At 49.0% G+C, this 16,585-nt stretch overlaps 1 protein-coding gene across 1 annotated transcript in view; it reads left to right on the plus strand.

The window, feature by feature from the left end:
• LOC125106860 (spermatogenesis-associated protein 31E1-like) overlaps positions 1 to 13,896 on the plus strand; it is a 54,080-nt gene extending 40,184 nt beyond the window's left edge. The window contains 7 exon segments of the mRNA XM_047741474.1: positions 7,999 to 8,289; positions 9,026 to 9,083; positions 9,630 to 9,690; positions 9,945 to 10,219; positions 10,454 to 13,282; positions 13,285 to 13,862; positions 13,864 to 13,896. Coding sequence (XP_047597430.1) covers positions 7,999 to 8,289; positions 9,026 to 9,083; positions 9,630 to 9,690; positions 9,945 to 10,219; positions 10,454 to 13,282; positions 13,285 to 13,862; positions 13,864 to 13,896 — 4,125 coding nt within the window.
• Positions 13,897 to 16,585: the final 2,689 nt, after the last annotated feature.

Raw genomic sequence — 16,585 nt, forward strand, 5'->3', positions numbered from 1 at the left:
AGGAACACATTTTTTAAATTTACAAATTAAACTGATGTAGAGACATCTGTTAGTACCCTATAGCTTCAGCCCTCTATTCGTCTCTAAGCACAGTGATCCCCTATCGTGTCCCTATCCTCAGGCACTCTTAGTTGGTTTGCCATAAGTAGATTTTCTTCTGCATGAACACGTACTCCTTATTTATTTGGATTTTGCATAAAATGATTGCTATCCCTGACCCAGTGGTCCCAAACCACTCACGTGTGTCTAGAGTATTCTGAGCTTAGGGATACTGTCATATGATTGTGAAAGCCAGCCCTCCTGCATTGTTCATTATGTGACATTCAGATCTCTCAGACTCGTCTCCTTCATTAGCTTATTCCTACTAACCACACAACCCATTAAAGTAGGACGACACAAAAATGGGATTCAGACAAAAGAGGCCAAGCTTAACCAAGACACTGGTTCTTTCCCCTCCCTTTGTTTGCAATGTTCAGTTTTTCTACTTTACAGTTGGAAAGGAGTGGAATGGCTCACTTACACAGAGCAGAAGTAGGTGGAGAAGAAACGTTAATTAGTGAGAGCAAGGGTAACCTCGCATATGTTGGCCATCTGTGTGGGAGAAGAGAATTACGAATCCCTACAGGAGGTTTGTCTAACAGAGGCCGTGCAGTCCGGAAGAGCAGAGAGCTCTGGAAGTGACATGCATCTGTGATGCCCACCACGTGACATGCCTTCACCCAAACCTCTTTCTGTCTTACTAGAACCTCTCACTACCCAGCATGGTTGCCTGCTTTAGTCCCATGGCTGCTGCAAACCTTCTGGAAAGGGAATAACTTTCCAGTCGGAACATCAGTATTGTTAGCTCTCCCGATGGCCCCCCTCCAGGTCCGTGACTCATGCCTAGCTACCTTTGCCCTTGAATGGCTCTCACTGATAACTTGACCTTCCTTTGCTCCTGTCAAGACCACTCAGCCCCCATTTAATAGAAACAAAGAGTGTTCAGTGACAGTTGCAAAAAGACCCACTAAAAATAGAGCCCAAGTCACTATTAGAAGGCTCCCTGTAAATAATTAGGTATTCTCAAAATCAAAGCTGACCTCCCAAAGCCAAGGAAACTCCCTGACTGAGAAATACGCTAAGACAGCCACTTTCCAAGGAGACTCTTCCTCCACCACCACACACTGTCCCCCCCTCAACCTTCTGAAGAGACAGAAACTTAATGGACCCAACGCACTGCAGCTGCTAACACCTGAGGCTGAGAAGCTCCTTGGAAGGATGAGGCAGGAGGCTTTGCCACTCAGATGGGTTTTGGAGACACCCAAATCGGCCACTGGGTCTCTCATTGGTCCTTCACCCAAAATTTAGTCCACAGCCTTCATAAGATTACACATTAGCCCAAAGGAAATCTCAAAGATCTTCTCCACAAATATCGGTGGTAATGATAACTAGCTCTTCTGCACAACCAGAAATAGGCACCGTGTGTTCTCATTTCTGGGCTTTTGTCTGATGCATGTGGAAGTTTTAGAATTAAAGCTCTTTATTTGTGTCTGTCTGGATGTTTTTGTGTCTACAAGTATGTAACACATTCCTACCTTTGGATGGCATTACAAAATTACACCATAAGTTCCTTAATAGGACTTCTATTTTAATCGCTGTAATGATAAATAAACACATACAAATTGAACAGTTCTAAAATTCCCAGAAATTTGGGAAATTTAACTCTTAACGCTTTCATATGCTTTAAAAAATATTCTTACACAAACTAACTCAAAGATTTTCAAAACTCAAGTTTCCATAATTTGGGTAGGTCTTTCACAACCAGGACTAATTTGATATTGTTGGTTTGAAACAGTGATGTTTCTAGCATCATACATGTGTATTCTATTTGGGTATATTCTTCCCAGACTTACAAAGGTTTCCTGATTCAATAAACCCGCCTGTGGCTACAGCTGTTTCAGACTATCAGAAGTGTGAATTTTTCCTTAACCAAATTGAACCTTCTTCCGACCAACCTTATTTCAACAGTACTTACGATTTGTAGTAGAAAAATAGTTTCCAAGCTCTTTAGGTAACTTAAAACCTTAAACTTATGCTAACCTGAGTTAGCATGAAATATTATGAGTTAATAGTTTTCTTTAGACACCCAGGTGTCTAATTCTATATGCTTATTGTCTCTAATTTTTACATGGTACAGACTGGGATAAGATTTCAGAATTGCATTCAGGCCAGGTTCTTTCTCCTGGAGAGCACGCTTCTGTTCTATAGAAAGCTCTGGACATATTTCCAAATAGTCCCTATGCCCCAACTACTTCCTCCTCTCATTCACCCCCCCTTCAAAACCACAAGGGCACCTTTCTCCATCCTCACCATGAGAACCTACGGGGGTCCTGATGGAGAAGCCCCCAAAACGGTGGCCTCCAGGATTTTCCCAATGAGTCACACCCAGCCTCCAGCCATTTGTGAATAGTATCATGTAAGTCTCCCCACGCATCTGTGGCTTCAATGTGCCTGCTACCGGCCTCAGGAGGCAGTCACAGGCTCAGCTCCTGTCTCTCTGGATATGCCTGCCTCTCTAAATTTCAGGGTGGCAACTAACCTTGAAGCTTTGGTTCTCCGATGAGTCCAAGAAAAGCTACTGATTTCCAGTTTGTCCTGATTTTTCTTACTGTAAGGCTAAAAGTGATGACTTCTGGAAGTTGCTTCCCTTGCTGTCAACATGTTATACAACAATGTTATGTCTGTAATACTGAGCAGTGAACATTGGTACCACTGTTAACTACAGATTTTATTCTGATTTCACCAGTGTCTTCCACTAATGTCCTTTGTGTCTCCCAGAATCCAAATAAAGATAACACATAGAATTTAATTATGTATCAGCTTAGTCATCCTCAATCTGTGATACTCCCACAGCCCTTTCTTCTTTTTCAAGACTTTTTCACATTTGAAGCTCTCTCATTTTGGATTTTTCTGATATTTTCTATTAGTTAGGTTGGGGTTACATGTTTTGGGGGAAGTATAGCCCAAAGGCGAGTTCCCTTTTTATGCATCATATCAGGACATACATGACAGACGCATGACTAATCACTGGGGATGCTAGCTTGATCACGGGGTTTAGATGGCACCTGCCAGATTTCTCTGTTGAAAAGTTGCTTTTCTCCCCCCTCAAATCTCTATCAGCTAGAAGCCAATCACTAAATTCAGTGCGCACTCAAGGGGAAGGAATTAAACTCTACCTCTTGGCGGCAGGAATACCTGTATCTACATCATGAATAATTTTTCTGTTACTTATGTTTTCATATGGACTCATGGACATTTATTTTATTCTTTGGAATTTGAGCCAACACGTGCTTGTTTGTGCCGTTGCTCAATTTGTTAAAATTTCCTAGTTTCATCTTTGTTTGAGCTTATGATTTCTTCAGTCTGTGTCTGCCCTGAGTAATGCTGCGTTCTTACTTCTCCCTGTGTGTGCCTGTCACTCTCTAGTTTTCCTGTTGCTTCTTTTTCCTGTGACATCAGTTTTCTGCTGGGTTCACAAAAAGTAACTAATTTCCAGCAATGCTCTTTCCAGCTCTCTATGTCTCTGAAGTCATTTATTAGACTGATATCTGTCAAAAACACTTTCCATTTATCCATAAAAATGTCTCAAAAAATCTCTGATAAATCATGATCCAAGAGCTCACATGAAAATAATGGATGTATTATTACAATATGAGCTCTGACTCACTGGTTCTGTGTGCTCTGAAATTTTCTGCTCCAGGCTGGTGCCATTAGAGAAGATAAAAATAGATTATTTCTTTGTGTCACTTCAGTTCCCTCCCTTCATGTCACTCCCATCTGTCCCTCACCTACAGAACCCATTATGCACACAAGGCCCATGACTTGGCTTGTTCTATATCCATACTATCAATCATGCTCTTTGGCCTTACAGCAGTAGACTCACTCCCGACTTTGTCCTCAGGGGAGAATACAGTAAATTATCAAAAAGAGAAAGATCACATTACTCTCATAGAGTGTAGTTAACAAGCAGCGAGGACGTTCATACAACACCCCCATCAATCAGTGCTGTGCTGAGACATAACAGTAAATATCAATGGTAGTAATAATAATAATAATAATAATAATTGAATAAATAAAGGCTTTTAAAATGGGTACACCTCCCGGGATCTTAGAAAGAAATGCAATATGCATTTAGGACTCAGAGAGTTTAAAGGTCAGGACAGGCCAGGAAGAGTAAAACTAATACCATTTCATAGATTTGAGCAATTACTTTAGGAAAAATCCATTACATAATACACCTGTTAGAGGCTGAGGAAGTAGTATGGAAAAGGACTATCTTGTCTGATAAAACCCTATCAAAATGTATTCTGGAAAGGGATTCAAGATGGCGGCACAGGAAGATCCTGAACTGATCTCCTATAAACACACCAAATCTACGGCTACATACAGATCATGCCCCTGTGAAAAAGATCTGAAATCTGCATGACAGTCAACGATAAAAGAATGTCATTGAGACAGGTAGGAGAGGCAGAGATGTGGTCTTCACAAAAAACTCAAGCCCCAGAGCCCAGCGCACAATAGGGAAGGGTCTCACCAGTCTGGTTCTTCCTCTGGAAAAGTGAGGAGTTGGTGCCTCATATCAGGCAGTCCAACCCTTGGGATCTGCACCAGAGAGATGAATTCCCCAGAGATGCCTGGTTTAGAAAACCAAGGGGGATGAGGGATCCAAAGTACTTTAGGAAACTGAGGTTCTCCTTCTAAAGAGCTCATGTTTGGTCTCACTAACCCTGGGATCCTGCTCAAAAGCACCACTTTTTAAAGTGCCTAGATTGTATGGCAAGAAAATTCATTTGTTCATCTGAGGGTATCTGTCCAAGGGGCAGGGGAGAGTCAGGGATCTCTCTGGAGACAAAGGCTCTGGCAGACACCGTTTGTGTGTTCTCCTCCTACCCTGCTAGCCCAGGTAGGCACACTGTGACACAGCACCTTCCTGTTGCCTCACAGAGAAGGGTGGGGGCACACAGTCACAGCATGGTCCCACTGCCTTGCTGAGGCTAAAGAGAGCAGGTGGTAGCAGCCACTCTTCACTCCCACAAGGCCAGACTAGTGTGAACAGTCATGGCATTTCCCTGCCCCCAACCTGGGGCCTGGGATAGGGTACGCTCTGGCAGCACAGCTGAAATCGATGAGTGCATGCAGTCAAGGCATTTTCCTGTTCTTGTTCTGAAGCCAGAGGGTGTGCCTTTCTCCCTGCATATGCCAGCTGCCCTGCTAAAGCCACTAGGCATGTGCAAACCACACAGCGGATACCCCTCATTTGTTTGGCTCTGGTGGCCAAGGGGGCTGGCATTCCTGAGCTCCAGGGAACTATAACAAATGCAAAGACACTTCTTGGCAGACCAGTACCCCCAGGGCACTGCATAGGCAGCAGGCCACAACACAAAGCCAGTCTTCCTGTGAAAAAAGCCTTTTTACTTACCCTGGAGCTTCAACCTGAGGGACAAGCTTCATGTCTCCCAGACATCTAGAGGCTACAGAGGTGCTCCCAGGGAATGTAAGCAGAGAGAAACCATCCTTGCTCACCCCCTTTGCCTCAATACAGCTCTACCAAACATCCCAGAAAGGAGCTTATACCCTTATCTGGAGCCCTGATTTTTGAAACTGTCACCCAGGGACACCTCCAGATCTCCCAATCTGGAGTGCAACTGGAATTACAATTGTCACCCCACAGGACTATATATATTTGCACACTTTAAAAGCTTCTGCCTGAGAGTCGGACTTCCAATCAGTCTAAAGTGAAGTGTTAGATTGGATTCCTCTCCTTGGAACACTGACAGGTCTTGGGGACAGATCAGAAATAAATCAGACTGTTCAGACAATCACAAAGGTTAGGAGACAACTGAGAACCAGGCAAGGGTGAGTGAGAAAGTTCATCTCCCACACATGGCAACTTTTCATCACTGGAAGAAGTAGTTGTTTTGCCAAATATATAGAAACGCAGGGAGTCAAACAAAATGAGGAAATAGAAATATGTTCCAAATAAGAGAATAGGACAAAACTTCAGAAAAATGTTAATGATATGGAGATAAGTAATCTACATGCAATGAATTCAATTTGATAGTCATAAAGATGCCCATGGAACTCGGGGGAAGAATGGAGGAACACAGGGAGAACTTCACCAGCAACAGGAAGTGTGAGAAAGAACCAACCAGAAGTGACAGGGGTGAAGAATAAAATAATTAAACTGAAAACTATGCTAAAGGGGTTCGGCATGAGACTGGATGAAACAGAAGATAGGGTCTCTGAGGTGGAACACAAAGCTGCCCAAACAGAGCAGCAAAAAGAAAAATGAATTTAAAATGTTAACGATAATTTAAGGAACTCAATGTGACATCAAGCAGGATAACGCTCAAATTAAAGAGGTCCTAAAGGGAGACTAAAAACAGAAAGGTGCAGGAAACTTATCTGAGGAAATCATGGGTGACAATGTTCCTAACCTGGGGAAGAAAACACCACACTGGGAGTTTCAAATCAGAAAAACAAACAAACAAACAAACAAAACACCTCAAAGACCCCAACACCAAGCCACATTATAATTTGAGTGTCAAGGATGTGAGGGCGATCTGGCTGCGACATCTGTCACCCCGTTGATCGCCAGGGTTGATTCGGCTGATCTGGCTGGCTAGGCGGGTGTCCCCTTCCTCCCTCACCGCTCCATGTGCGTCCCTCCCGAAGTTGCGTGCTCGGTCGAAGAGGACGACCTTCCCCGATAGAGGAGAGGACCCTTCTTCGGTCAAGGGTATACGAGTAGCTGCGCTCCCCTGCTAGAATCTCCAAACAAGCTCTCATAATTTGAGTGTCAAAAGTTAACGATAAAAAATATAAAAGGCAGCAAAAGAACAGCCATTTATTATGTGCCGGGAAGTGTACCCAGTAGGCTACCAGCGGATTATTCAGCACACAGGCCAGAAGAGAGCAGCGTGACATATTCAAAGTGCTGAGGGAGCCACCTCAGTAGCACAATTGTTAAGTGTCCAACTTTTGGTTTCTGCTCAGGTCATAATCTCAGGGTTGTGGGATCGAGCCCCACGTTGGGCTCCCTGCTCAGCCTGCTTGGGTTTGTCCCTCTTTCATCCCTCTCCCAAACAAATAAATTTTTTAAAACAAGAAAAAGAAATGCTGGCTGACTGCAACCTGCCTTTCTTTCCAAAGGGCAAAAAGAAAACATGCAACCAAGAATACTCTACCCAGCAAGGTTGTCATTTGGAGTTAATAGGGAGAATAAGAATTATCTAAATAAACAACTGAAGGATTTGGTTACCACTAAACTGGCCTTAGAAGAGATGAAGGGACTTATTTACACTAAAAGAAATGACATAATTAACAAGAAAATACATAAAAATAAAATCTTAATGGCAAATGCAACATACAGTATATGTACAGCCAAGGTAGTGGGTAAATCACTTATAAAGCTAGAATGAAGACAAAATAGTATGCTTAACTAAAACTACAATAATTAGTTAAAAGATTTATATTTAAAAAGGTCATGACATCAAAAACATTAAACATGTGGTTCCCCACAGTATAGAACTTCAACACCCTATTTACATCAATGGATAAGTCATCCACACAGAAAGTCAATAAGAAAACATCAGTCTTAAATGAACCATGTATACTGGTTGAATGGATAAAGATATTACACACATCAATACTATTCAGCCATAAAAATAATGAAGTGGTGACAGTCGTGGTAACATGGAGAACCTTGAGAATACTATGTTAAATAAAATAAGAGAAAGACAAATACCATATGGTTTCACTTGTATGTAGAATTGAAAAATAAAAAAACAAAAACAAAAGAAAACTCAGATTCATAGATATAGAGAAGAGACTGGTGTCTGCTGAAGGGAGGAACTTGGAGTCCCAGGAGGGCGGAGGGATAGAGCCACAGGGTGGGAGGGGCTGCTTCTCTTCTGTCCCCTCCCCCTCTTTCAGGAGTCCTTTGTGACCAGACAATAGCTCTGTGATGTGGGCGTGGGGCTTGTGTCTGCACCTCCACCCCCAGGGCTCAGTTGCCTGAGGGCAGCAGTGCGATCAGACACCAATGCTTTACAGAGGAAAGAGATGGAGAATTATCTCTTCCCTCAGAAATTCTTCACTGATTGTTGGCTGAGCTCCAGTCCCACTATCTGGGCAGTTAATGCCATCTTTGCATTTGTATGTGGACTGGGGGTCTTCGTCCGCTTACTTTCCTATTTCCAGCCTGATCCATCCTCACCACCATGCAAGAAATATAGGAAGAGCAGGAAGGTAAGGAACCCTTGGCCCAGACCCAGCAGAGTGTGATTCTATCTTCTTTTATTCCTTCCACTTTTCTGAGTCACTGGAGAGACTCCTGAGATGGGAAAGAATAGAACGTGTATTCTCAGGAGAGCGTAGACCACCATCCATCCAGGACAAGCCAGACCAGGCAGGGGTTAGAGGGACATGAGGATTTCTCCCTGAAGATCTCGGGCCGGAGTCCAGGTGTGGTGGAGGGGTCCAGGACAGCGTCCCACACACAGTGACCAGTGGCCGAGGACAGGTGGCTAAGAGCTGCCTCTCTAGTGGAGGTCAGGTCCCTGAGCAACGGGTCACCAGCCGCCATCCCAGGACAGGTGTTTCAGGTGAATGTTCCCCCTTCGGGGCTGATCGAGGGCAGTCCTGAGCCCAGGAGGTCCCAAGCAAGAGCTGGAGTGGAGCTCTGTCCTTGGAAAGTGGGGTCCTGTGTGAAGGAGTCCAGCTGCGCCCCCAGGTCTGGAATTGTGTGTGTTTCTTGAGCAGAGGAACAGTGGCAAACTTCTCACATAGAAAATTCTTCTGTACATTCTTCAAAGAGGGAAAACTGGAAACATTTGTATCCATTTTGAAAAGGAAATGAGTAAAATGAAAGAAAGCCACAGTCCACCCGCCCCTTAGTTAAATGTAGGAAGTCACACTGTTCATGAGCAGCAAGCACCTGCTGCTGGGGTGGGGGTCCCAGCCTCCCCGTGTTCTCTTATCTCAGTGCCAAGGGGAGCCATGGAGAAGGAGCAACAGAAGCCAGAAAAAACAGACTCTGAAAGGTGAGCGTCTGCCATTCACCCCTGCGTGCCCCAGTTGCACCGCCCCCCTGCTCTGAGGCCCAGCCCCACCATCTCCAGGACACCAGGGCCTGAGCCCATCCCTCAGGAAACAGAGCCCTGGGTGGGGGGTTGGGGGCTCCCAGGAGGGAGAGCGGAACCAGAGGCTTCCCAGATTCTGTGCCAGAGCGAAGCCCTCAGGGGCTGAAAACAGGTGTCGCCCAGCAGGGACCCCAGGGCCTGGACTAGGGGCGGGACCGCCTGCTCCCACTGTGGAAAAGCTGTTCAACTCTGCTCACCTTCCTCTGTGAGGCCACGTGGTCCTTCCTCACCCAGCAAGGTCATGAATGAGGAAGCACTTTGGAAAAGACAAAGCGATCCCCATCATGAACCCTGTAATCACTGTGCGGGCATGTGGCCTTGGACAGTGCTCTGTTTGGGGCTCCTAAGTCCAATCCCCCAAAGGTCTCCCCTATGGGACATTGTACCCAGCCTCCTGTAAGACCCCTGGGCCCTGCCTTCCGATGTGACCCAGTCTCCTGTTTCCAGCTTGCAGAAGTTGCCAGCAAGAGCTGGAAGAGGTCCACAGCTTAGTCTCCCTTCTGCAAAGGTAAAGAATCTGCCCCCTTCTCCCCTGGGTGGGCCTTCCCAAGTCTATGGTGTGACCCCCGGGCTGCAGGGAATGGCTTCTGGGGCTGTTCGGGTGGGCTGGGAGGAGCCGTGGGGACACACTGTGACCAAAGCCCGGGGGGGGGGGAGTGACAGCAAGAGCATTGTGACGTGGGTGTGGGACGTGGAGGGCTGTGGGGTTCCCTCCTGGCCCCAGCTTCTGCAGCAGCAGCTCACGCCTCCTGTCTCCTGCAGCCACCTGGCGAGGCTCTCTGACCAGGGGGGCTTTCACCAGCTCTTACGTCAAGCAGCCCCTGGGCAGTTGCACCGAGGGGTGTCAGCTGGAGCCCATCAGCCATGCAGGGAGCCTGTGGAAGATGCTGCTCCCGCCACGGGCCCATCACCTGCTCGTGCTCCGCTGACGGGGCTCCCTCAGCCTCTGGCCTCCATCCTGCCAGCGAGACCTCAAGAAGAGCAAACTAACTTTAAAAAAATCCTGCCGGACACAGTGAGAAAGAACTTTCTTCCAGGTAGTTCCTACTGGGCCTCTCTCATTCCAGTCATCTCAGGCCTTGGCCATGCCAGCTACCCCATTTTATCCTTTTCCTGGTGGTGGGAAAGTACCAAGTCCTTGTTCTTGCCTGGCACATTACAGCACAAGTGCCAGCAAGAACACGTGTCCTGCCACCCACCAGAGGCCTCGTTCTGGGGTGGCCTTACTAACAGGCAGATAGAGACTCATAACCCTTCATTTGTCAATCCAGATGTCCAGAATCTCCTTGAACTACTAATTAGCAAAAAGGTAGAACTGAAGAGTTGTAAGGAGAAAAAAAAAGGTGGGTCAGTTGTCAAACAGTGGTGCCCAGACGACCACGTGAGCTTCTGGGGGACTCTGTGGAAGCTGCTGGGTGCTGAGCAGAACACCACCACCCCGCCGTCCTTCTGGAATATGAAAAACAAACCAGAGCCACTGGCCCAAACTCAGCCATTCTCATCTCCCAAGGTTTTGGAAGACCACTTGCAATGGAAACACAGCCAGCTCTTCTGGGGTCTCCCCTCTCTGCATAGTGAGTCCCTGGTGGCCACTGCCTTGTTCTCTACTCACTCTTCTCGACTACAGGCTCCCTCTGTTTTATTCAATGGGACCTCTAATTGCTTGCCAGTTCTAATTCAGGATCAAATATCTTCACAGTTTTCCCACGCCCCACCCTTGCTCCACCATGGGATCCAACCCCAACCCTCAACGCTAACCTTGCCCCAGCCCCAGGCCCCCCTTGCAACCTCTGTCCCAATAGGACCACCTTTTCTCCCATCCCAGAGGAGGACCAGTAGGGTATCTTGTCCTACATCCCAGAAGAAGACACAATCCTTCATCCCAACTGAAATGCAACATCTGGAGTGGCCCTTGTTGCCAAAGCAACAAGAAAGGGGGAAGACTTTACCCACTATGGAGAAAAGATCTCCAAAATTCTTTAGTCAAGTCCCTCCAAAGCTTCCGGTGGACCACCAGGCCTTCCAGGCCCACAGGTCAGTTTCCACCTTTCAAGGGGACTTTGTCATCTTTAATATCCAGAAGCCACAGCTTCAAAGGAAGCCCAGCAGGGATAAACAGCAAAGCAGCTTGCCCCACAAGGTTCAGCTGTCTCTGGAACTGATGTGGCCTCGGGATGAATTCCTGGGGGTGAGTCAGGCACAGGGAGAGCGGGGGCTCTCAAGGCCCTTTGTGTTTAAAGGCAAAAGCAGCCAGGCTACATGGAGGACCAGGCCCAGATACCACAGGAAGTATCAAGCAAGATTCCAAGTAGAGAACTTTGGTAAGAGTCTACGGCAGTGTCTGAAGAGGACCCCAACAGGTCTCTCCGGGATCTCAGCTAGGTTCCCAGTGAAGGTTCTGGGAACCAACTCTGAGAAGGAGTTTGGAAGACCCTTGATAAGGGCCTTGGAGTGGGACCCAGGAAAATACTTAGCCAGGGGCCCGGATAAGAAACATCTAGAAAAAACATTAAAGGTTCATTTGCAGAGGAAATTGGGACAGATCAGTGAGGGTCTGATCCCTGTGACTGTGCGTCGATCCTGGTTTGTGGCCAGCCATGCTTTTCCCAAGTCCCAACCCCACATGGATATCAGAAATCTAGCACCCTTGAAGGATCGGAAGCCCTGCATAAACACCTCCCATGAGCTGTCCTTCCTTTGTCCTAACATTCAGCAGAAGCTGGAAACACACATCATAAGTTTTCGAGTGAGGCGTAAGTGGGACCTACCTCTCCAAACTGTTGAGCCCATAGATCTCCAACTACATGAAGCTCAACCCTTGCCCTTTCCCCAGTCCCCCTTTCCATGCTCAGCCACCTTTGTACCTAGGGCCCCTTCAAAAGCCACATTTTACAAGTTCTTGGGGAAACCACCTCAGCCTCATCCAGGAGAGAAGTATATAACTGAAAAGTCTGATCCCACTTCAGGGAGTCCCCTGCCTATTCCCTTACCCATATGTGAGCAAATCCAGCAGGCCCTGGGAGGGACTTCACCTGGTGATGGCCATCAGTCCTCAGAGACGTCTTTATCAGCACAGGAGGGCAGATCACCTTCTCAGGCCTCCATTCTCAGCCTCCTAAACAGAACCCTGCACAGCAAGACTATTATGGGGGCCAAGAAAGACAACCTGGAACCAAGTCCAAGTTTATCAATGGCCAGGAATGAGCTAAAGGAGGAGAGTGGGGGTCAGACCTCACCAGACAAGGTAGCAACACTGAAGATGAAGCTCAGGTCCCAAACTCCAAGGGCCAAAGGGGCCACGGAGGCGATGGAGGCCAAGAAGGCCCCTGCTTGGAAAGTCACCTTAAGACCCAGTGGGCTGGCCAACAAATCAGCCATTTATGTGGATCTGAGGAGATCAGGATCTCCAGGTGCTAGGAAAAGCCCCTCACCATCTACAGTGTTGGTTGCTCAAGATCCAGGGGAGGTAAGCCTTAAGACAAAGGTTAGTAAGTTTGAGCTCCAAGAGAAGATAGAGTCAGAGAACCAGCCTGAAGGCCATACCACTGGTGTGCTTCCTCAAGATTCTCCCAGGGACATCCTCCTTCCAGACTCTGCCACTTGTGTGCTTGTCGAAGACCGTGGCACCAATGTGCTCCTGCCAGACTCTCACACCAATGCCGTCCTTGCTGCAGACATCTTGACCACTCAAGAGTCACCCTCCTGTTCCCAAAGGGAACGTGCCAGTGGAGACACACCAGCTTCCCCGGTGTCACATAACCTTAGCTCAAGTGGATCAAGCAGTGAGGGGCAGCAAGAGCCCCGTGGACCAAAGGTTGAGGAACCAAGTGACAGCCAGAGCAACAGTGAGACCACTGATGAGGAAAAGGACCAGAAGAGTCCCAAACCAGAAGAGAATGAAGACAGGTGTGCAGAACCATTGGCAATCAGGGCTTCCCAAGCTAACGAGATAGGCCACCCTCCCCAGGTCAGAGGATCAGGAGAGAGCCTTGGGAGCAAATACCTCCGGCTCATGCCACCAGAAAAGGCACATGTTTTTCCGGAAAGCCACTTTAGACAAAGGATGAAGAATTTTCTGCAGTGCCTTAATCCCAATAAAAAAGCAAAGGATTGGAAGGCCCCCTTCAAAAAGGCAAGCCTGCGTCAGCTCCTGTCCAGAGCTGGGTGCCAGTCAGAAGCAGATCGGTTATGGACAACAGGGCTGCTGAAACTCAGAAGATCGTGACAGCTGTAGGACAAGTCCTGGTGGAAAAATTGGGACTCCACCAAGGAATTCGGGCCTCAGAGATGTATCAGCACAAGGAATTGCAGGCCCCAGTACATAGGCGTTCTTGCCCCCACAGGGCTTTCGTCTCCATAGACCAGAAAAGAGTGATGGGAGGGATAGCCTCCAATCAGCAAGGCACCCCCAAGGGTCACAGCTGCCCTGGCAAGAGCCAGCTGACCAGAGACAGGAATGACGAGTGGGAAAGCCTCCCCAGGGACCTGGGGCCCCCAGGCAGACCAGGCCAGCACCGGCCGATGGCGGCAGGTATCTCCTCCGGTCGAGTTCACCATTATCCTACATGCAGTCTTCGAAAATGTGTCTCAACCCATCAGGCAGAGAGCGCTTCACACATCTTTCCTGGTCAGAAAGATTTCCTTCAAGAAAAAATTGAGTATATACAAAGAAAGCCCATTTTTTTCTCACATTAGCACATCCTCTGTGTGCTAATGACATCCCCGTGCCACAATTTTTATCGCTTCCCCAAAATATATGTTTGTTTGTTTGTTTTTCTCATGAGTGGTCCTGGACTCTGTGTGTGCCCTGCTTGGTGGGGGAGGGAGGGAAGGATCAGGGTTCGCTCTCCCCGAAGGCCTGCTTTGGCTTCCAGAAGGGATGGGATCCTTGGAGGGCCAGTGACTTCGGGGTCCACCCCCGCCCCTTTCCTCACACACCTACCATTTCCATGACAAGGTGAACAAGACCCACACTGGGACTCGCTCTGCCTATCCTCTCCTGCTTTCCCTCCACTTGGAAATTGTGTGGCTGTAGGGAGGGTCTGCCAAGACAGAAATCCTGCTGATTCCTGCTCCAGGAAGATGGAGTCCTAGGTCAGAGTGGGGCCCGCAGCTGGGAGATGCAAGACTGGCCCTGAGGGCAGAGGTGAGAAAACCTGCCCCCACCCCCGTCTCCTGCGGGGAGTAGAGGACGGCTACCCCAGGAGCCTTCTCTTCCCAGAGAATCCCATCTTAGCTCCATGCAGCCCCTCTTCTCACACTCGGAGCAGCAAGGGACGAGCTCGCTCCTAGCGCTGAAGGGTGTGTGTGGGGTGTCACAGAGACCCCCCCCAACGACCAGCCTGCCCAGCCCCAGGGCACTGAAGGGGCCTGCTCACCAGCATCTCCTTCCCCTTCTGGGGGAAGGAGGGGGTATGGCTCTGGGCGGGGGGGAACCTGTGCTTAGGGTGGGAGGCCAGGAAGGAGGCCAAGTGACAGGGTGGGCCCATGCCTAGTGTGATGACTGAGGACCCTTGGTGTCCCACTGCCACCCAAGGGCCCAGAGGGGAGAAGTTAGAGGCCCTGGGGCTGTCCCCACAGGGTCTCCACCCCACTCCAGCTGCCAAGACCAGGAATGGGGGGTGAAGGGGGTGGGGGGTGTACAGAAGCCACGTGAGCTCCCACATGGATGGCCAGGTGTCCACAGGCAGCAAGGCCTTCAGGCAGAGAAGTTAACTTCTGCACAATTTGATAAGCTTGTAGGACTGTGGGCCCCGGGACGCACTTGTGGTCTGTGACTTTTACATACACGTGTGGCCTAAGGACGGCTCCCAGGGGACTGGTGGGGACTCAGAGGCCAAGGGACTGGCCTGGCTCCCGGTCTTGGTTACCCCAGAGTCCAGAGGGGCAGGAGACCCTCAGATGGGGCTTGTCCCACCCCCAGCTGGAAGGGATGTGTCCAGACGGAGGGTGCAGTCTAGGAGGGCCCCCCCACGTGTGCCCCACTCCCAGCCCAACATCGTCCCCTGGGGCCCCCCCCCACATCACTCACATGCTGGAGAGTCCCACTCCAGGAGGGAGCCCCCATCCAGATGGCAGCAGGCATGGCCCCGCCCTCATGCTGTCAGGAGCCCCCATGTGGGAATGCACCCGGGGTGGGGGGCAACGTGGGTGCAGTCCTGCTCTGCGGCAGCTTCTCCCTGGAGCCAGGTCCTGCCTCTAGGTCCCCACAGTGGGCCAGCAGTGACAGTGTAGCCAGGACCTGGGGGAGGTGGGACAAGGACAGACAGCACCCCAGGCCCTTGGAAGCTCAGGAGAGGGTGGCCCAGAGCAGAGTCCTGAACCTGGCTGCTGCTAGGTCCTCCCAGTGGATTCAGAAGATGAGTTCTGGGAGTTGAGGAGTCGGACGTGCACCCCATGCTCCTGTTGGTAGAAGTGCCATGGACAGGAGGCTGGTGGAACAGCCAGAAACAGGAAGGAGCAAGTCCCCTTGCCCCTCTCCTGCCAGATGGTACAAGAAGGCCAGAAAGGGAAAGCCCCATGCCAAGAGACCTAGTGTAGAGACCTCTGACAGAGACCCACACCAAGACCTCCCACAGAGACCCACACCAAGAACTCCCACAGAGATGCACACAAAGCCCACACAGACCCTACACAGAGACCTCTGACGGGCCAACATCAAAAGCCCTCACGAACACCACATCCAGGGATGATCCTCAAAGCCCTCCCACACATACCTTTTTTTTTTTTTTTTTTTTTAAGATTTTATTAACTTGACATCACAAGCAAGCAGAGAGGCAAGGCAGAGAGAGAGAGAGAAGGAAGCAGGCTCCCCGCTGAGCAGAGAGCCCGATGCGGGACTCGATCCCAGGATCCTGAGATCATGACCTGAGCTGAAGGCAGAGGCCTTAACCCACTGAGCCACCCAGGCGCCCCCTCCCACACATACCTTAGGCAGAAACTCTCACAGTGGCCAACACCAAGAGACTTCACAGAGACCTGTGACAGAGATCCACACAGACTTCTCTCAGACAAACCTCAGAAACCGATCTGAATACAGAGACCCACACACAGCTCCGCAGAGCCCACACAGAGGCCTCCCTGTGCCCTGCAGACATCAAAGACAGACCTTGAACAGGAGCCTCACCTCCATCCTTAGGAGCCCACGTAGCCACCCAGTGACAGGCCCCGCTTGGATCTGAAGCCACTTAGCAAACTGGCAATGCAGCTGTGCTCTGCAGAGAAAATGCTTGTGTGTTTTTTAATTACTTACGAAAAAGACTTAGATTCCCCACATAAACCTGAAAAATCCTTTCCTTCACAGATTTTCACTAGCTTCAGCTCCCATGCACAGTTTAAAGAATCAGAAACTGAAAACAAACAAAACTTTGCCGTCCTCTAATGAGGGAAGAACTCTTATTTGT

The sequence above is a fragment of the Lutra lutra genome, chromosome 8, assembly GCF_902655055.1.
Source record: "Lutra lutra chromosome 8, mLutLut1.2, whole genome shotgun sequence".
Lineage (NCBI taxonomy): Eukaryota > Metazoa > Chordata > Mammalia > Carnivora > Mustelidae > Lutra > Lutra lutra.